General features: G+C 36.2%; 1 protein-coding gene across 3 annotated transcripts in view; it reads right to left on the reverse strand.

Moving 5' to 3' along the window:
* ORC5 (origin recognition complex subunit 5) overlaps positions 1 to 22,498 on the reverse strand; it is a 139,758-nt gene that overhangs the window by 95,050 nt on the left and 22,210 nt on the right. For all 3 annotated transcript variants that reach the window (XM_077159234.1, XM_077159207.1, XM_077159174.1), the window contains 2 exons: positions 14,575 to 14,686; positions 9,280 to 9,410 (listed from right to left, as the gene is read on the reverse strand). In XM_077159234.1, the coding sequence (XP_077015349.1) occupies positions 9,280 to 9,410; positions 14,575 to 14,686 (243 nt within the window). The remainder of the gene's footprint in view (positions 1 to 9,279; positions 9,411 to 14,574; positions 14,687 to 22,498) is intronic.

Below are 22,498 nucleotides of genomic sequence, written 5' to 3' on the forward strand. Positions count from 1 at the left end.
TTGGAAAGGATGTGGAGAAACAGGAGCACTCCTTTATTGTTGGTGGGAATATAAAATGGTGCAACTGCTATGGAAGAAAATTTGGTGATTCTCAGAAAGTACAGAATGTCCATAATAACCTTGTGTGCTTGCTTGAAAAATATTATGTACCGCAGAAAAGCCTTGTTTTAATCCTGATTCAGTCTTGTGAAGGCAGCTGTTTTTTTCAATCCTTATTTGGCACTGTAGGTCGGAAACTCAATTAGATTATCTCGACAGAGGTGTGGTATGCCCAATTGTGGGTGTGGCCTTTGATTAGATAGAGATGAGATTCCAAACAACCATTCCTGGTAGGTCTTGATTAGTTTACTGAAATCCTTTAAAAGAGGAAACATTTTGGAGAGAACCAGAAACAACAGAAATGACAGAGCCAACCGAAACTTCAGAACCGATGTGACACAGATGTCGACACTTGGAGAATAGAGAGACAGATATTTGGAGATGCTTGGAGCCCAGCAGACATCATCATGAGATGTTAAGCAGAAGAGAGCCAAGAGAAACCAAGAGAAGAAAGCCAGCCACAGAGAAGCAAAGTGAGGAACCCTCACAGGAACAGAGATTGAAAGCAACAAAGCCCAGGGGCAAGGGATCATCAGCAGATGCCAGCAAATGACTTCCCAGGTGACAGAGCTGTTCCAGACCCATTGATCTTCCCTGAATTAAGGTATCTTTTCATGGATGCCTTAGTTTCGACATTTCTACATGTTTAGAACCGTAAACTTGTAATTTATTAAATTCCCCTTTTGAAAAGCCATTCCAGTTCTAGTATAGCATATTCTGGCAGCAATTAACAAACTAAGACACCTTGCAATCCCACTTCCAGGCATATACCCAAAAGAATGAAAGCAAGAACTTGAATGGAAATTTGCACACTGATAATTACAGCAGCATTCACAAATGCCAAAAGATGGACACAATCCAAGTGTTTATCAAAAGATGAATGGATAAACAAAATGCAGTATACATATAGAATGGAATATTTGGCCATAAAAAGCAATGAAATTCTGATACATGTGACAATATGGATGAACCCTGAAGTCATCATGTTGAGTGAAATAAGCCAGACAGAAGGAAAATACTGTATCATCTCACTGATATGAAATAATTAGAATAATCAAATACATAGAGTCAGAAGCTATAACACAGGTTACCTGGGCCAGGGTAGGGGGAAGGAATGGGGGATTAAAGCTTAATTGGTATAAATTTTTTGTTTGAATTGATGGAAAAGTTTTGGCAATGGATGGTGTTTTAGTCTGCCAAAGCTGCCAGAATGCAACACCTAAGAGATGGGTTGGCTTTAAATAAGAGGGGATTTATTTAGTTTAAAACATATAGTTCTTCAGAGGAAAAGCAGCTAACTCATCTGAGGTTCTCTCTTACACAGGAAGGTACAGGGCAATCTCTGCTGGCCTTCTCTCCAGGCTTCTGTGTTCTAAGAGCTTTCTCCGGGTGACTTCTTCTGCATCTCCAAAGGCCTGGGCTGATCTGCGAGTGCTGAGATGAGGTATGCTGAGCTGCTTGGGCTGTGCTGCACTGAGCTCTCTCTTTTAAGCTTCCCATGAATTAAATTAAACATCACTCATTGTGGCAGGCACTCCCCTTAGAGACTGCAGATGTAATCAGCCATTGATGAGATTCACAAGCTAATGATTCAAATCCACAGCAACAAAACTAGGCAAGTTGACACCTGACCCTAACTACCACAGACAGTAGCACAAAGTTGTGAATGTAAGTACCACCACTGAATTATATATTTGAATTGCGGTAACAGAGAAAATTTTGTACAGATGTATGTTCCTAGAATGAAATTTAAAAAGAAATAGATGTTACAACATAAATAGCAAACCTTGATGTAAATTATGGATTATAGTTAGTAGTATAATTATTACATTGTTTCAACAGTTGTAAGAGAAGTACCATGCTAATAAAACATTGGGAAAACTAAGAGCGAGGGTGTGTGGGAATTCTATATTTTCAGCATAATTTTTCTGTAAATGTACAATTTCTCTAATAGAGAACTGAATATAAAAAATGACGTAATGAAATGGAATCAAAACTTCTATTCTCATAAATAGACTATTACTATTCTTTCAGTAATATCACCTAACATTTTTATAGAAATGTATTGTTTACAAGCACTTTAACACAAATTGTTATTTCATACTCCTAAAAATCATTAGATATATGTGTTCTAGTTTGCTAGCTGCCAGAATGCAATATACCAAAAACGGAATGGCTTTTGAAATTAATAAGTTGCTAGTTTATAGTTCTAAGGGCGAGAAAATGTCCCAATTACAACAAGTCTATAGATGCGTCCAATCTAAGGCATCCAGGGAAAGATACCTTGGTTCAAGAAGGATGATGAAGTTCAGGGTTTCTCTCTCAAGTGAGAAGGCACATGGTGAACACAGTCATAGTTTCTTTCTCATCTGGAAAGGCACATGGTGAACACAGTCAGGGTTCCTCTCTCATCTGGAAGGGCACATGGCGAACACAGCATCATCTGCTAGCTCTTCTCCTGGCTTCCTCTTTCATGTAGCTTCCCAGAAGGTATTTTCCTTCTTCATCTCCAAAGGTCGCTGGCTGGTGGACTCTGCGTCTCGTGGCTATGTCATTCTGCTCTGCTCTCTCTGAATCTCTTTCATTCTCCAAAATGTTTCTTCTTTTATAGGACTCCAGAAACTTATCAAGACCCACCCAAATGGGTGGAGACATGTCGTCATCTAATCTAGCTCAACAACCATTCTTGATTAAATCGCATCTCCAGGGAGATGATCTAATTACAGTTTCAAATATACAATGCTGAATAGGGATTAGAAGAAACGACTGCCTTTACAAAATGGGATTAGGATTAAAACATGGCTTTTGTAGGATACATACATCATTTCAAACCAGCACAATATGTATTCTTAGTCCCACTTTAGAAAAGAAAAAATGAAGCATGGGAATGTTCAGTGTCCTACTCCATACGACACAGCTAGTAAGTAGCAGAGTTAAGGTATTTTAATACTAGGATACTGCTCCTCCTACCATACAAATCTCAATTATATGTATAATAAGATTATTTGTATTTTGCATAATTATAAATAGCTTCTGCGCCAGTTTGAAAAGATTATGTACCATACAAAAGCTGTGCTTTAATCCCAATCCATCATGTGGACACACCCATTTCTTTTAATCCCTACTCAGTACTACAGGCTGGGATCATTTTGATTAGACTTTCTCCGTGGAGAAGTGACACACCCAATTGTAGGTATAAACTTTTTGATTAGATGGAGATGTGACTCCACCCATTCCAGGTGGGTCTTGATTAGTTTACTGGAATCCTTTAAAAATAAAGCATTTCAGATGTGAGCCATGAGAACCATGAGAGCCCACACAGGCAGAGAGAGAGACCTTTGGAGACAGAGAAAGAAAACCCCTGGGGGAGCTTCTTGAAACAAGAAGCCTGGAGAGAAAGCTAACAGACGTGCCATTCACCATGAGCCTTTCTAGTTGAGAGAGCAACCCTGAACTTCATCAGCCTTTCTTGAGTGAAAGTAACCTCTTATTAGTGTCTTAATTTGGACATTTTTATAGAATTGCTTTAATTGGGACATGTTCACAGGCTTAGAACTGTAAATTTGCAACTTATTAAATTCCCCTTTTTAAAAGCTGTTTCATTTCTGGTATACTGCATTCTAGCAGCTAGCAAACTAGGACACATTCTTAGTCCCTAAGCCACTAGCTACTGCCACTAGCTACTAGTAGCCCAAAAAAGAAACAGACATCAGTCATTAGCTGTACTCTACAAGATAAATAAGCTCTCACTTGGGGTACTGGAAAGCAGAGTTGGGTAATCAGGTTAGGAATTTAAGTTATTTCTAGCTCCTGATATGCTATATGTTCCATGAAATACACGGCAGGAGTATGCATTACAATATTAAGATTCAAGTTATTGTACTTGCTCAGGCACAGCACTTACATTAATTCTTTATTCATTTTAAGAATATTAATATCTTGACCATTCAATTTTCTTAGCATACTATCATCAGAAATTTCCTGTTTAGATTGCACTGATTAGAAGCAAAAATAAACTTAAAGCTTAACACAACCAAGAAAGCTAGAAATAATCATGTTATTTTTTGATTATCAGGTCTACAATCAGATTAGAAAGACTGAAGACTCCTTAATATTAGGTCTCATACTCTGACCATTAATTTCAAATCAGTTCCTTTATATGTTTTAAAATTCCACATAACATCAATTTTTTATTTGTATTATTAAAACTAGGATGTCATTTCAATAAAGGGATTTATGTTTCTCACTTAACCAAGCCTCCTGTTACATTTTTTCTTTTTTAATTTTCTTGTGTTTTTCTCTTGTTATATAGTATTATCATTATTACTTTTTTGGGGGGCATGAGAAGGCACCAGGGAATCTCCTTTTATTTTTAAAATAATTTTTCAAGTCTATAATTTTAACTCAGAACTGATAAACAATGAATTTTTCTCTGAGTAATTTCTAAGAAAATTATCATAGAAAACTAAAGTTCATTTTAGAAAATTAAGTATTCTGTACTTGGTATTTGTATGTATAAGAGTATAAAAATTAAATAACTTGACTTCCGGAGAAGATGGCGGCTTAGTAAGACGCGCGGGTCTTAGTTCCTCCTCCAGAAAAGCAACTAAAGAAACAGAAACAATACGAAGCAGCTCCCGGAGTCACGACAGAGACCAAAAAGACAGCATACCCGATTCTGGAACGGCTGAACGGGCAGGGAGAATCCGCTGCGGTGAGATACCCGAGGGGCGCGCGTTTTCCCGGCCGGGGCGGCTGGCGACTGGGGTCCCCTCCACGCACGTGGCTCCCCGGTCTGACTGGGAACGTTGGATAGCGGGGCCCTCCCGTCACGCTTGGCGTCTCGGGCCAGCTGGGCAATTTGGCCCGGCACTCCCCTAAGCCGCGGCGGCCAGCGACCCCCGCCTCCTCGCGGTTTCCCGGGCCAACTGCCCCGCAGACAGACGAGCGCCAGGAGCGCCACCTACTGAGCAGGAAAAGAAAAACAGAGCCCAGAGATTTCACAGAAAAACCTTTCAACCAGCTGGGTCCCACAGCCAGGGAAATCTGATCAAATGCCCAGACACCAGCAGAAAATAATGGATGACGCTCGGAAAATTGAAGATATGGCCCAGTCAAAGGAACAAACCAATAGTTCAAATGAGATACAGGAGCTGAGACAACTAATGCTGAATATACAAACAGAAATGGAAAAACTCTTCAAAAACCAAATCAATAAATTGAGGGAGGACATGAAGAAGACATGGGCTGAACAAAAAGAAGAAATAGAAAATCTGAAAAAACAAATCACAGAACTTATGCGAGTGAAGGACAAAGAAGAAAAAATGGAAAAAACAATGGATACTACAATGGTAGATCTAAAGAGACAGAAGCTACAATTAGTGAACTGGAGGATGGAACATCTGAATTCCAAAAAGAAACAGAAACTATAGGGAAAAGAATGGAAAAACTTGAGCAGGGGATCAGGGAACTGAATGACAATATGAAGCGCACAAATATACGTGTTGTGGGTGTCCCAGAAGGAGAAGAGAAGGGAAAAGGAGGAGAAAAACTAATGGAAGAAATTATCACTGAAAATTTCCCAACTCTTATGAAAGACCTAAATTTACAGATCCAAGAAGTGCAGCGCACCCCAAAGAGATTAGAACCAAATAGGCGTTCTCCAAGACATTTACTAGTTAGAATGTCAAAGGTCAAAGAGAAAGAGAGGATCTTGAAAGCAGCAAGAGAAAAACAATCCATCACATACAAGGGAAACCCAATAAGACTATGTGTAGATTTCTCAGCAGAAACCATGGAAGCTAGAAGACAGTGGGATGATATATTTAAATTACTAAAAGAGAAAAACTGCCAACCAAGACTCCTATATCCAGCAAAATTGTCCTTCAAAAATGAAGGAGAAATTAAAACATTCTCAGACAAAAAGTCACTGAGAGAATTTGTGACCAAGAGACCAGCTTTGCAAGAAATACTAAAGGGAGCACTAGAGTCAGATACGAAAAGACAGAAGAGAGAGGTATGGAGTAAAGTGTAGAAAGAAGGAAAATCAGATATGATATATATAATACAAAAGCCAAAATGGTAGAGGAAAATATTATCCAAACAGTAATAACACTAAAAGTTAATGGACTGAATTTCACAATCAAAAGACATAGAATGGCAGAATGGATTACGACCCAGCAATACCACTGCTAGGTATCTACTCAAAGGACTTAAGGGCAAAGACACGGACGGACATTTGCACACCAGTGTTTATAGCAGCATTATCTACAATTGCAAAGAGATGGAAACAGCCAAAATGTCCATCGGCAGACGGGTGGCTAAACAAACTGTGGCGTATGCCTACGATGGAATATTATGCAGCTTTAAGACGGACTAAGCTTGTGAAGCATGTAATAACATGGATGGACCTAGAGAACAATATGCTGAGTGAGTCTAGCCCAAAACTAAAGGACAAATACTGTATGGTTCCACTGATGTGAACCGACATTCGAGAATCAGCTTGGAATATATCATTGGTAACAGAGACCAGCAGGAGTTAGAAACGGGGTAAGATAGTGGGTAATTGGAGCTGAAGGGATACAGACTATGCAACAGGACTAGATACAAAAACTCAAGAATGGACAGCACAATAATACCTAAGTGTAATGTAACTAGGTTGGAACACTGAATGGAGCTGCACCTGAAATATGGTTTTTTGTTTGTTTGTTTGTGTGTTTGTATCTTTTGTTTTTGTTTTTTTTCTTTTTCCTTTTTATATATATATATTTTTATTAGTATTATTATTTTAATTCTCTTCTCTATATTAACATTCTATATCTTTTTCTGCTGTTTTGCTAGTTCTTTTCCTAAATCGATGCAAATGTACTAAGAAATGATGATCATACATCTATGTGATGATATTAAGAATTACTGAGTGCATGTGTAGAATGGAATGATTTCTAAATGTTGTGTTAATTTCTTTTCTTTTTTTTGATTAATAAAAAAATTTAAAAAAAATTAAATAACTTTCTTCAACTGGCTTTTTAAAAAAATTATAATACCTAATTTTAGGAATATTATAACCTAAATGAATATTCAAAGTACTTTACTTTCTCTTGCCTTGTGCTGCCTACAAAAAAAAATCTAAAAACATTTTAATTCCTAAAGCAAATTTTAAAATACACACACAGAAAAGATATTTGGAAATAATCCTTTACAAGCTATGGTAGTTAGATTCAGTTGCCAACTTGGCCAGGTGAAGGCACCTAGTTCTGTTGCTGCGGACATGAGCCAATGGTACATGAACCTCATCTGTTGCTAATTACATCTGCAGTCAGCTAGGAGGCGTGCCTGCTGCAATGAATGATGTTTGACTTAATTGGCTGGTGCTTAAATGAGAGAGCACGACATAGCACAGCCCAAGCAGCTCAGCATACCTCAGCACAGCACTCGCAGCTCAGCCCAGGCCTTTGGAGATGCAGAAAGGAATCACCCCAGGGAAAGTTGTCAGAACCCAGAGGCCTGGAGAGAAGGCCATCAGAGATTACCCTGAGCCTTCCCACGTAAGAAAGAACCTCAGATGAAAGTTAGCTGCCTTTCCTCTGAGGAACTAACAAAATAAATCCCCTTTTATTAAAAGCCAATCTGCCTCTGGTGTGTTGTTGCATTCTGGCAGCTAGTAAACTAGAACACAAGTGTTGCATTTAACTTTCAAGAAATACTCCACTTGCAAACACTGAAACAAACCAGCATACAAGTGAAGGAAAGGAAGATTATAAGTATCTTTATTCTCCAAAGTTCCACACATGAAGAAAATTAAGACCATTATCCTATTCCCCACCCCTCAATGGTTAAAGATCATTTCTATGTTTATTAGTAGTAGAGGCTTAAACTATACTTCAAGCTTATGAATATGATGTTCTAAAAAAATGTTGTAAATCCATCTCTATCCCTAAATAAAATCATTCCTAGGTGAAACCCAAAGCACTTTATAAAATACCATACTTAAATTTCCTCCCTTTACATTGTATTTTCCCAGAAATATTTTCCCTATATAATTCTTCCTTCTTGTACTTTACAATTTACTTTCAAATGGCTGCCAGCACAGATTCCCACAGGATTCAAGGACACTGGGTGTCAGGCTATTGATTCCTAGACAGTCATTTTCTGGAAAGGTGTGTTAGTGATGAGCTTGAACTGAAACAGCTTGTCTTTTGTTTTTGCCCTACTCAGAAAATGCTTGAAAATCTATATTTTTCAGTCAAAAGAGGCCTGAAATTTAACACTTCCAAAAACGTACTGAATATGAACACAATATTAAATGATCATCTTCTATGTAATCAATGGAAAAACATGTTTTAACACACAATGAATTCTTCCAAATAATACTTTCCAAAGCAAAGAGAAAAGAGCAAAACAATGAAACTATGCATTCAATGGAATCTGCTTAACTTTGAAAAAACTGTTTTCTAGCCTTAGATATATTACTACTTTCTATTACATGGGAGATAAGACCTTAAATATTAAAGTTACTAAAAGGGAAACCAGTTATTCTTGTTTCCTACCTTTCCACAGGCCCACAATTAAAATAGAAAGGTCAAAGGAAAACAAAAGTAAATGTGATCATGTTCAAAACTACCTGGAATACGAATCGTCTGATTTTTTTTTAAAAAAAGGAACCTTTCATAAAAAGATTAACACAAAGTCAGTAGCTAATGAAAGACATGTAATTTAAGCTTCAGACAACACTCAAGTCCATCTAGATACTAGACCACAATCACTAATACAAAAAAACTGTCAGAAATCTGTTACAAGAAGATTTTCAAAAAGATATAAATTTGCTTATTAAGTTTCTACATCCCCTTTCTGTTACACTTCATTTTGATTTTAAATGAACTTCTGCATTTTCTGCAATTAGAAAAAAGAAAGAAATGGAAAAAAGAAACAATTAAGGAAGAGTAAAAAGACAACTAAAAACAAATGAAAGTTTCTTGATCAGTACAACCAGTTTTAACTACCTTCGTATAGTATATTAGCTTCAAAAGGTCAAAACCAAATTTCCAAAATAAATTTTTAGCTTCCAGCCTATCTCACAACATTTCAACATGGAAAAAAATTTACATGTACACATATATATACAGAGAGAGAGAGACAGACGGACAGAATAAAAAGACAAAACAAAACAAGATGCTCACTCACCAGATGTCTCAGCTCTTTTAAATCCCGACATACAGTGTAGAAAACTCCAAGAAGAATATTAATGTAGGCAGCATAGAAATCAGCAGAATATTCTGGAGGATGATCATGGCACAGGATCTTTTGAAGGTTCCCTGTTCATAGGACACAAAGTAAATTACAGTGATTTGCACAGCATCCCTGTCATGTTTTTAACATCTTGTATCAAACATTTAAAGAAGAGCATGCTCTGGACCAGCAATAATTAAGGAATAAAAAACTGTTACAAAGATTAGAAAAGTAAGACAAATTTTGAAACTCAGATAAAAGAAAACAATTACAAATCCAATGTTCTGAAAAGGATCAGTAAATATTGGTCAACTCATATAAAACAATGCCATTATAAAGAAAAACTCAAGAAACTTGTTACTAGAAAAATCAATATCAATGAGGAAAAATAATACACATTCCACTTCATTTTTCTACCTTATTAAGCAAATCTCAGGAAAAAAAAAAGAAGAGGGGTAGGATATAAAGTACCACAAAAATGGCAAATGTTCTTTTCTTTTTGTAAAGTAAAAAGAATTCATTAAATTTTTTATGAAAATCAACTGAACCCAATCCTTACTTTGCTATTCCCCTTTTATAAAACATGTTGTCTTTACACAACTTTATTTTTCTTCTCTATCTCAAACCTCTTATATAATATTACACATTTGTATCCTGCTGGAAAAACATGAATATAGAAGCACAATTAAAAAAATAAAGAGAAACATCTTGGGAACAATGAAATTATCTTCTTGGGTACAATGAAATTATGTAAAACTGAGAGTGCTGATGGGCTGTGGACTTTGGACATTATACATGATGTCTACTGAATGCAGATGGCAGAAGAATACACTGAATGAGAAGAAGACTGGCAAACAATGGTGTATACATATGATTGAATGTTGCGCTGCTACAAAAAAGAACCAAGTTGTGAGGCATGCAACGTTGTGAATGAACCTGTGGGACATTTGGTGAGGCAAAATAAACCAGAAACAAAAGAGCAATTACTGTTTGGTCTCATTTAGAAAATGCTTATGTGAAAACAGGGGCCTAGATTGGAAGCTCATGTAGCAGTCACATTTTGTCCGTAGTGGTAATTATTATATCTGGAATTTTAGAGGCTGTTTTATGTATGCATAATTTGGGATTATACATACATAAACCAGGTATGCAGAGATAAAAACAAAGGCGATCAGGTCAGGATTAAGGTAATTTAGAACACAGAGGTAAGGAGACATTGTGTATATTTTAGAACCTCACCTACTCTTTGAGACCAGAGGAAGAAAGTTTTATTGTGTCCAGAAACTAAATTTTCTGTAGCACATAATCTAACTGAACCTGTCTAGATAGCTCATTTAAACAATCGAAACACAGGGAGCCCAGAATAAAAATGAGGGCCTTTAATCCTATATAGCTTAATGTAATGTCTGGATATATCCCAGATATAGTAAGCAGATAATCAAAAAGTATTGGCAAAGTTCCTTGAGCGATGGGAGAAAAAATATGGAACCATTAAACTTTACCACCAGGGAAACCCTGATACTGTGTCAAACATTAGGGACATCCAAATCAATAGGTTATGAGGCTTGCTTTTGCGAAGTTTATGTATGTAGCAGAGAAGCTTAGCCTACCTATAAGTATGCCAAAAAGTTACTTCTGAAGGACCTCTTTTGTTGCTCAGATGTGGCCTCACTCTCTCTAATTTCAACTGTGCAAGTGAAATCATTGCCCTCTCCTCTACATAGGACATGATATCAAGGGGTGAAAGTCTCTGTGGCAGCGTGGGAGATGACTCCCAGGGATGGGTATGGCCCTGGCACTGTGAGAACAACAATGCCATCCTGATCAAAGAGGGAAAAGAAGTGAAACAAATAAGGCATCAGTGGCTGAGAGAGTTTAAATAGTCAAGAGGCTACTCTGGAGGTTGTTCTAATGCAAACTTCAGTTAGACATTGCTACCTAAGTTGCTAAACCCCAACGAAAACCACTCCAGCCAATCCTAAAGAACACCTAGGGCATTATGTAAAATTCTACAACGGTTCCATTCACTAGGGTAACTTTCCAGAAACCTACAACCTCCAGATGGGTCCCTGGACCAGATTAAGTCCTGAAACCTAGAGGGGCCAGCCTTTTCAGAATATCAGCTAGTTTCATCTCCCTACCCCTTATTACTCACAGCCCTTCTAACATGAAAAAGTCAGAATGGTCATAGCCCAAATACCCCTCAAGAGTGGGAGAAAGATCAAAGATGATGGTGGAGTTAAACAGAGAAGGCAGGATTTAACAAACAAGTATGATTGTTAAATCATTATACTGATATTTCTTTTAGTCTCCAGTATCTTAGTGCAGCTAGAAGTAAAAACCTAAAATTGTGGAATTGTAAACCATGTCAAACTCTGAAATCCATCCTACAATTAATTGTTGTGCTGTGCTTTGAAATCTATTGTTTTGTATATATGTTATTTTCACCAAAAAAAGAAGGAAAAAGTTGATTGTAATGATTAGAAAATATATATTTATTCCTTCTAGCCTCCAATGTTCTGGAGCAGCTAGAAGGAAAAAATCTGAAATGATGGTATGGTGGTCCATGACAAACTCTGAGATCTGTCCTGTAATTTGTTGAAGTGTGCGTGCTTTGAAACTATTGCTTTGTATATATTTATATTATATAATAAAAAAGTTTAAAAAAAAATGAAGAGAAACAAACATACTATTCAAAATTTTCCAGTAATAGTACATAAATCAATCATTCATTCACTACTAGAATTCCATCTGACTTCCTGGTACAATCATTTCATTAGACTTTTCAGTTAAGAGCTCTTTAATATAACTAGTACTTTATATCCAGTTCCACAGGAATCAAGTCTTTTGTAATACTTGTAAGCAAAAACTCTCTAGGATATTCTGATCCTGTCAATTTCCATTCGTTTAGGATTTTCATTAAGTGAACATTTTTAACCGTGGATATCAGGGCCACTCACCATCAGTCCTTCAGTTTAGTTATTCTTTCCTTATCAGTTAGGTATAGGTGCAAGATATATATATATATCACCAATATATGTGCCATCAAATAATTGGATGGATAGAATGAAGAAAAGGAAGAGTGAAGAAAGGAGGAAGAGAGGAAGGGAGGAATGGTTGAACAGATGAACAGATAAAATATACAGGCAAAACAGACACCTTATAAATGCACATATCAGGAAATTTGTAAAACAGTTAAGTCTCCAGGCTCACACTGTCCTCCTGAGCTCTTCCTAAGCATCTCCAGCTAGATATCTCTACAGGGGATATTCCTTGATGTCTCATATGAGAGTTGATTAGATGTTACCAGTGGTCCATTTATCTCTGATAAAAGAATCAGACGTGGCTGACTTTGCTGGGAAAGTAGCCCAGCTACTTGGCTATGGGCCAGAGACAAAATCTCACAATCCAACTGTACATTAAGCAAGCCATGCTGGCTCTAATTGTCAAGTGCTAATTAAACTTACAAACATCTCATCTCTTAACAGAAAAATGAAAACAGTACACCAGGTATTAAATAATTTGATTGCTTTTCTGGTATCTTGAGTGTTTCTCTATCAAAGTATGATCTAATTCACAGAAAATAACCATCCCTAACTTGGAGAAGGACTTCTTCCAATCATAAAGGAGTAAAAGGGTCCAGAAACACCTTCCTATCGTACACAGCTAAAAACTGAACAAAATATGAAAAACAACTATTTTCAGACACCAAACAGGCAGTACAGGACTATGACACCTAAAAAAAAAAAAAAGGAAAACAAATAAGGTGAGCTTTTCCATCACCAAGGCTTTCTAACTAAGGTAGTTTAAAGACTGTGTGTGGTGCAGAGAGAATTCCAAAAGGACCCTAATAATCTCATTGAGTTGAGGAGACTGAGACTATAATTTGGCTTGTCAATTAATGCTTCCTTTTTAGAACGTCTTTTTCCTTTTGTCCTGGGTATGGTGTTTTTGTTTTTAAAAAAAACTCAAAATTGGGTGAACAAAAGGTCTCTGAAATTTAACAAAACACAATTAAACTTGGCTCTATTATATTACGCACTTTTCAAAAATCTAAACATAACTTTTTCTAAAATTACTAAAATTATATCTTCAAACACTCTTTAACTATAGTGCTTTATATCTTTACTTTTCAACAATTTTAATTAAATGGTACTATTCATTATACCATACTTTAAATCAAATTTATTAAGCTATAGACAAGCAGTATTTTAAAACTAATTTTCTTAAGTTTTAAATAGTTTTTCAATACTTAAGCCTAAACTGGGTCATAAAAAGTTTAACTACAAGTAATGATGACATAGGTACAAATAAATGTGCTCTTTACAAAATCTTGATTTATCCTTTCTTTTGGGCTGAGAAGAGAAAACTCTTCTCATTTTGTAATTTTTATGGAAAAGAAGTTACTGAAAATGAGAGTTCTCTTCCTCTATTTTGAGTTAATTTTATCAACTTCAGTTCATTAGCTAAGGCAAGAAGTGTTATCTGATTGCTGTTATTGTCAAAGCAGGCAAAAATATGTTGTCCTTAACAATGAATGTTTATGGCTGATTAGTTCAAAGGGAAAGTGGTAATGAGGCCAAGGTCATGGAATGCTGTCTTTTTCACAGTCTGCTAAAACCACCTTATGCTTCACAGTTACCATCTTTGAATCAGCTGACAGTCCCATTAGTAATCTAAAAAGCTATTCAGCTACACAAAAAGCTATGTGTTCTTCCAAAGCAAAATTCATCAGGATCAGTGAAATTTAAGATTAAACACAACCCCAGAGAAATAAGAAACACAAGGACTAGCAGTTGATACTATAAGAGTTAAAGTAATAAAAATATAATACAAATTAATTTCTAAATTGATATATAAAATCAAAACACACATTCCACATGATAAAGATTTTAATACAACTTTAATATACTTTGCCCTCCTAGCCTAATTTTTCTTTGTCTGGAGGTTCTAACCATAATATATAGATATTACTGTACTGACTGAGAGCTGTATAAATGTACCATTAGCACAAATATGTAAAACCGCTCATTCAAAAGATGTTAGTAATTATACATAGAAAATAACCTCTCACATTTCCAAAATAAAACCTCTACAAGTGTGGAAGCATAGCCAACATTTTGAGATTGGTAGCAAATCTTATCAGATTAACACATCAAAGTATTCCAATGTGAACACCCTAATTTTAATTTCTCAAATAAAAACTATTTCAATGAATTTCATTTGTCAAAGCAAAGCTTTAAAATGTACCTATGCTATAATCAGGAAAATACAAGACGAATGGCTCAAAGCATCCGGTATTTGGACGAAACTTTTCCCAAACAATTTCACTGAGAAAGATAACAGTCACATTTCTGTCAGTCTGAAAAAGAAAGAAAAATAAAAGTAACTATACATTTAAAAATCCTAATAAAAACAGTAATTCCATTTTCAAAGGTATCCAGCAAAGTCCAACATATAACAAATTATTTGTACATTAATAAACCATATTTAGAAAACCTAATCAAAGCACTGATATATTTGCTAACATCATACTTAATTTCATGTGATTTCCATAAAACTTCCAGGTTAATTGACATTTCAGCTATTCATAACTGCTAGGACAGTCACAAAAGGGTTTAATTTACCCAAATTAAGAAATACCTTTGCTTGAATAAAGAGACAAGACATTTTAAGGATATTTTCAAAGAAAGCACAAGATTTCAATCAAATCAACAACAACAAAAAAACAAAACAAAGCGTTTCTCATCATTAGACTAGCTATAAGTGACACAAAGAATAAAAAATCTGAACTGAAGGAAAAGAGATACTATATAACCATATACTAAGAAAATATAATGGTGTTTCAGAAGTTATTATTACAGAATTACTGAGTAAAACTGATGTTGAATATACATTAAAAACACAAACTATGATTACTAGTATATAAAATATCAATGTTAAGTAAAACAAACATCCAAGAAAGAATATTATATAATCTTTTGAAGTAATTTAGAAATTACAATTAGCATATCAAAAAGAACCTTAAAGAAAGCAAGCTCAATATGTATGTCATCCTTCTACAGAGTGGACACAAATATCCTGTGCAGACTGGTTAGAACTTTTATGTAGATTCCTCTGCATTCTCCATATAAATTTTATTTTTTATCATATTATTTTTGACATTACCCAAACTGACAATGCAGAATGATGGCTGTTTGGTCTGCAACTATTCTTAGGACACAACCCATAAAAAAATTATACCATACCTTTATGATGATTTACTATTTATTGATTCATAACTACATGTTGTAGGAAGTCTTATACACAAATTTTCATTATTTAGAAAAACATTTCTTATGGTTAACAAAGACAGCTGAGTTCAATAAATTAATAATTCCCCAGAAAATCTAGCATCAGTATGAATGGAAAAAAAAACTTTTTTTACCTTCAAACGCTTTTCACTATTTGTCCAATAAATAGATCGATTTTTTTAAGAATCACTGTATCACTACAGCAGTAAAAAGGTATGGTCTAACCACAAACCTGATTACAAAGTATTGAGTTGTTTTTGCTTTAGTATATGATTATCCACAAGTACTTTATAAAATCAATTTTAAAATACTGCAATGTTAAAAATATAAAGGCTATTTATCAGTCTGAAAGGATTTAAACAGATAACAGTCTTGCATCTGTTCTTCTGAAAGTACTTTGAATACATGATATTTATTATAACTTAAACTTCCTTTTACTCAGATAAATTCTTAATGTAAAAAATGGGAAAATGCTTTTCCTGGATTTCTCTTAAATGAAATATATTTTTAAAAACCAAGCATATTTTAGAAACATCAAAACAATTCTCTTTTCTGGTAGAGTCAAGACTATAGCAAATCTTTTAATTTTCTTCAGTTCCCATTTTTAAAAAATAAAATACGAAAGGCCTAAGGATAAAAGACCAGGTTTGAGGGAATAACAATGTGGGAAAATGTGCACTGGGAGGACAAAAGAACAAGAGTGCATTCTGGATAGCAGACTGGAAGCAATGAGAAACAGCAATGGGAAATAGTGGATGAGAGTTATGTAAAACAAACCAAACAAATAAATACACTAAGGAAAGAAAGGAGGAGACATTTATGCAAAGAGAACCAGACCCTGGTCTCAATAATAAAATGCCAAGAATTACTGAAACTGAAAAAGGCTAGATTGTGGGAGGTAACTTCCAGGATACACTTTACTCTCCTCCTGTACTCTCCACCACTATTTCCACCAACCTCCAGACTATTATTAAAAATAAACTTGGGCAGGCCATGGTGGCTCAGCAGGCGGAGTTCTCGCCTGCCATGCCGGAGACACAGGTTTGACTTCTGGTGCCAGTTTACGCAAAAAAAAAATCTTAAAAAAAAGAACTTTAGGAGCCAGCCTCAGGTACACATGATTTCAGTGGCACCTAGAAGTCCTCTCTGAATTTCCAGTTTCCCCAATTTGAATAAAGTGGAGGTTGGAGTCAATGTGATGGCATACGAAGGTATGGAATTTAGTCCATCCTCTAGGGCAACTAGTAAATAGCCAGGAACTGTCTAGAATTGTTTGGGGGAATTTGGAGAGCACATGCACATTGTACACCAACCAAGAATGACTGGAGGGGCCAAGACTGATAAATTACAAAACAGAACTATAAGCAAATTCTTCCGTACTTTGGAGGCTGATGCCCCTCCCCAAATGGCAAGGCAGGCTGACCTGGAATCTCCTCGCAAAAACAGAAGCTCGATCTACTAGGAGCAAGGGAAGGGGAGTTGAACCACACTCCAAGTGTGGATTTGATTAAAAAATTCAGACTGAATATCAGCTCTGGACACAGATAAATCTACAATGTAAACAAGAAATAAACCCAGAGTTCTGTGACAATCCTGCTCCCAGAAGGGAAAAGGCAGGGTTGACGGAAGAAAACAAAACAAAACACAGGCAGATGGAGATAGCAGTGTTCAGAATGCTGGAAAAGGGTTATGGCCCAAGAAAAGGGGCACAGAGAACCAGATACCAACTAGGGCTCTTCATTGGTAAACTAAGGGGCTAGGGACCAGCTTAAGAGCAGATTTTTTTATCTCTTTTTTTTTTCCTTTTAAGCAGCCCATTAATGAAAGTACCAGGCATTCTGTTTTCAGCCCTGACCTATACAAGGGGGTGGAAGTAGAACTGACTGTGAGACAATGAAATCAGGTAGAGGAGATAGCTCCCTAAAGAGCATATCTTCCCCAAGAAATGGGGGTGGGGGGCAGAACCCAGTACACAAGGCAGTGAATTTAGTCCCCAGGGGCTGGGATAGCAGTAGCAGTTTCAACCTACAAAAAGCTGAGTCCAGCCTATCTCAAACACACTCCTGGCAGGGCAGGGGTGGAGCGGATAGTGGAGCTGCTTGAGAGTCCTGTAACTTTCCCAGCCTGCAAGGAACAGCAAGGTGAAGAGCAGATCCACCCCACCCCCAAAAGAGGCAGAGGGCAAGGCCCAGCATAAAAGGTGACTGATATTCAGAGAAGTCGACCCCAGGAGCTGGAAAACAGAAGCAGTTTAAGCCCACCTTCAGCCTCAGCCTCAGTCTCAATCATGGCCCTGGTAGGGTCAGGTCTCTTGAGAATTAAAGGCACAGTACCACTTTAGGCCTATAAGGAGCAGTAGGCTGACAAGAGCCATCTGCTGAGCAGGAAGGAAAACCAAGGAGGCTTAACAGGAAAGATTGTCACCCTCCTAGGTCCTTCCTAGGTCTCATCCCCAAGAAACTTTGATACTGATTACATCTGCTTCATGAGTCCTCGACCGGTACTGTCAGGGAAAAATGGACTGGGGTCGATCCTATTTGGAGGGACCCTTCTCCCAGGGCCAAACTTCCAGGTAAAAGTTGCTAGAGGTAACAAAAGGAGTATTAAAAACATAGTAAGGCAAAAACACACACACAAAACAGCAGAACATTTCCTGAGGAGGAAGAGATAGGAGAAAGCTTTTTTCTTAGGGATGAAACAACTGCACACACACAAAAAGGACATATACAGGCAGGGCATATAGGCAGTACTGCCTTTTCAGTAATAACATTAAATGTTAATGGATTAAATTCCCCAATCAAAAGACAAAGACTGGTAGAATGGATAGAAAAACAGAATCCATCTATATATGCTGTCTATAAGTGACTCTAGATCCAAGGACAAAAACAGATTGAAAATGAAAGGTTGAAAAAAGATATTCCATGCAAACAACAACCAGAAAAGAGTAGGAGTAGCCTTACTAACATCAAATTAGACTTCGATTGTAAAATAATAAAAAGAGACAAAGTATAATACTATGTATTAATAAAAGGGAAAATTCATTTAGAAGAAATAACAATCATAAATATTTATGCAACTAGACAGAGTGCCTCAAAATACATGAAGCAAACACTGATAACACCAAAGGGAGAAGTAGACAACTTTATAATAAAAGTTGGAGAACTCAAAATTTCACCCTGATCAATGGACAGAACATCTAGTCAGAGGATCAATAAAGAAACAGATCTTGAATAATATGATAAATACACTAGTCTTAGACATTTACAGAACACTGAACCCTACAACTGCAGGATATACATTCTTCTTAAGTGCTCATGGATCATTCTCCAGTATAGATCACATGTTGGGTTACAAAGCAAGTCTTAATAAATTTAAAAAGATTGAAATTATACAAAACAGATTATCAGATTATAATGGAATGAAGTTGAAAATCAATAACAAGTGGAGGACTAGAAAATTCACAAATATATGGAGGCTATCCAGTGCTCTGGAACAGTTAGAAGGAAAAATCTGAGATGATGGATTGGCAGATCTGGAGAAACTTCAGGATCTGTTCTGTAACTACTTGTTGAAGTGTGCTTTGAAAATTATTGCCTTTTCCTTTCTTTGCTTTGTATATATGCTATATTATAAAAGTTTAAAAAACATATATGGAGGCTAAACAGCATACTCTTAAACAACCAATGGCCAAGGAAGAACTTTCAATAGAACTCAGTAAATATCTTGAGGCAAATGACGAGAGCACAACATCAAAACTGATGGGATGGTATAATTCAGGAATGCCTTGAGTGTATAATGATGGTAATTAAATGTACAAACTAAAAAATGTTTTGCATGAGGAAGAAAAACAAAACAAAAGATGGAATGCAGCAAAGGCACTGCTGAGAGGGATGTTTATTGCCCTAAACACTTATATTTAAAAAGAGCAAAAATTGAGGAATTAACTGCTCACCTGGAGGAACTCGAGAAAGAACAACAAACTAATGAAAAATGCAAACAGAAGGAAAGAAATAACAAATATTCGAGCATAAATAAATAAAATTGAAAACATAAAAACAATAGAATCAATGAAACTAGGAGCTGGTTCTTCAAGAAAGTCAATAAAATTGATAGCCCCTCAGCTAGACTTACTAAAAAAAAAATAGAGAGGATGCAAATAAATAAAATCAGAAATGGAAAGGGGTCATATAACTACTGACACCAAGAAATAAAGAAGATACTATGAGCAACTATATGCTAACAAACTAGACAACTTAAACAAAATGGGTAGATTACAATACTAGTGGCCAATGAGAGGGAGGGATAAGAGGTATGGGACATATGCTTTTTTTCTTTTGTCTTTTTATTTTTCTGGAGTAACGTAAATGTTCTAAAAATGATCATGACGATTAATACACAGCTATGTGATTGTATACTTTGAATGGACTGTACGGTACATGAAGATATCTCAATAAAAATATATTTTTAAAAAACCATAGTGAGATTTCTTATGACTAGAATGGCCATTATAAAAAATAAAAATAAAAAACAGAAAACTACAAATGCTGGTGAGGTAGTGGAGAAATAGATACACTTATTTCACTACTGGTGGGAATGCAGAATGGTGTAGCTACTCCGGAAGGCTGTTTGGTAATTCTTCAGAAAGCTAAGTATAGAATACTGTATGACCCAACAATCTCATTAGTAGATATATACTGGGAAGAACTGAAAGCAGGGACGCAAACAGATATTCGTACTATTTACAGTGGCATTATTCATGATTGCCAATAGATGGAAACAGCCCAAATGTCCATTAACTAATGAGTAGATAAACAAACTGTGGTACATATATTCAATGGAATATTATGCAGTTGTAAGACAGAATAAAATAATGATACATGGAACAATGTGGATGCACCTTGAGGACATTATGATGAGCAAACTAAGCCAGAAAGAAAAGGACAAATACTGTATGGCCTTGCTAATATGAACTATAATGAGCCAACTCTGAGAGTTAAAGTTTAAAACAAGTTATCAAGAGATAAAAAAGGGTAGATTGTAGATTCAGAAATGGTTAATACAATACTGTGTGATGGTAGCACAATACTGCGAGTATAATGAACAAAGTTGAGTGTGAGTATAGTTGAAAAAGGAAGACTAGGGGTATATATAGCACCAGAAGGAAAGACAGAGAGTAAAAACTGGGACTGTGTAACTTGGCAAAACTTACAGTCAACAAAGATGGTGATTAATTGTACAAATCTAAGTAGCTTTTAAATGAAAGAGAACAAATACATGTTACCACTGCAAGGTGTTAAAAATGGTATGGTGTATAGAAAAAAATACAATTAATGCAAACTAGAGTATATAGTTAACAATAACATTGTAATATTTTTTCATTAATTGTAATAAAGGAAATATACCAGAGCTAAATGTCAACATGAGGGGGATATAAGGGAGGGGTATGAGATTTTTGTTTTTCTTCTTCTTTGTGGAAGAAATAGAAATGTTCTCATATAGACTGTGGTAGTGAACACATAACTATGTGATTATACCAACAGCCACTGACTATACACTTAGGATAGATTATATGGTGTGTGAATTCAAAACAAACAGAAAGATAAAAGTGCTGGAAGATGTGGTAGAGAGGAATACCTATTCATTGTTGGGAGGGAAGTACAATGGCACAGCCCCTCTGGAAGGCAGTGTGGCAGTTCCACAGGAAGCTAAGTATAGAACTGCCATATGTTTTAGTTTGCTAAAGCTTCTGGAATGCAATATACCAGAAATGGGTGGGATTTATTAAGTTATAAACTACAATTCTAATACTAATGCCTTGAAAATGTCCAAATTAAGGCACCAACAAGAGGATACCTTCTCTCAAGAAAGACTGTACAGGGTCTGAGGTTTCTCTGTCATATGACAAGGCACATGGTGATATCTACAGTTCTTCTCTCCTGGCTTCTGGTTCAAACAGCTCTCTCAGCTCCTGTTTCCAGTGGCTTTCACTCTAAGTATCTGTGGTTTCTCGCTTAGTTTCTCCAGGGCAGACTTGGGTTTCATTTCTTAGCTTAGCATCTTCAAACTCCTGGCTTCATCTCTCTGGCAGCTGTGCTGGCTCTTTACTCTGTTTCTCCACAAGCTATTTAAGGACTCTAGTAAATTAAGACTCACCTTGAATGGGCAGGGGATACATCTCCATGGAAATAATCTAATCAAAGGGTCCCATCAAAATAATGGGTCTGCCCTGCAAGACTGGATTAAGATGAAAAGAACATGGCTTTTCTAGAGAACATAATAGTTTCAAACCAGCACACTGTATGATCCTTCAATCCTGTTACTAGGACTATACCTGGAAGAACAAAAAGCAGGTACAAAAATAGCGCACCATTTAATCACTGGCAGTTATGAAGGAGGTATTATTCACAACTGCCAATGGATGGAGGTGGCCCAAGGGTACACTGACTGATGAACAGAACAGCAAACTGTGGTATATACATATGATGGAATATTATACAGCTGCAGAGAGGAAAGAAGTTGTGAGGCAGGCAATGAGGCAAATGAACCTTAAGGTCATTAGTCTGAACAAAATAAGCAGAAACAGAAAGACAAACATCATATGTATAAAATGTATATTAGTGAATATAAACTAACTATAAGGAACAAACTTTGAGAATTAAATTCGAGAGGATAGATTACCAGGAGATAGAAACTGGGCAGAGACTGGACAATAGACAGGAGTACAGAATGTTCAATAGGCTCATTATAAAAGTCCAGAAATGAATAGCACAACACTGTGTAAAAATCATTATAAGAAAATTAGGGCCTAGATTGTAAGCTCTTACAGCAGTCACATTTATTCCTGAGTTTTAAGTGCTATCTCTAAACTCTCAGATGCTGTG

The sequence above is a fragment of the Tamandua tetradactyla genome, chromosome 1 (assembly GCF_023851605.1).
Source record: "Tamandua tetradactyla isolate mTamTet1 chromosome 1, mTamTet1.pri, whole genome shotgun sequence".
In the NCBI taxonomy this organism is placed as follows: Eukaryota; Metazoa; Chordata; class Mammalia; order Pilosa; family Myrmecophagidae; genus Tamandua; species Tamandua tetradactyla.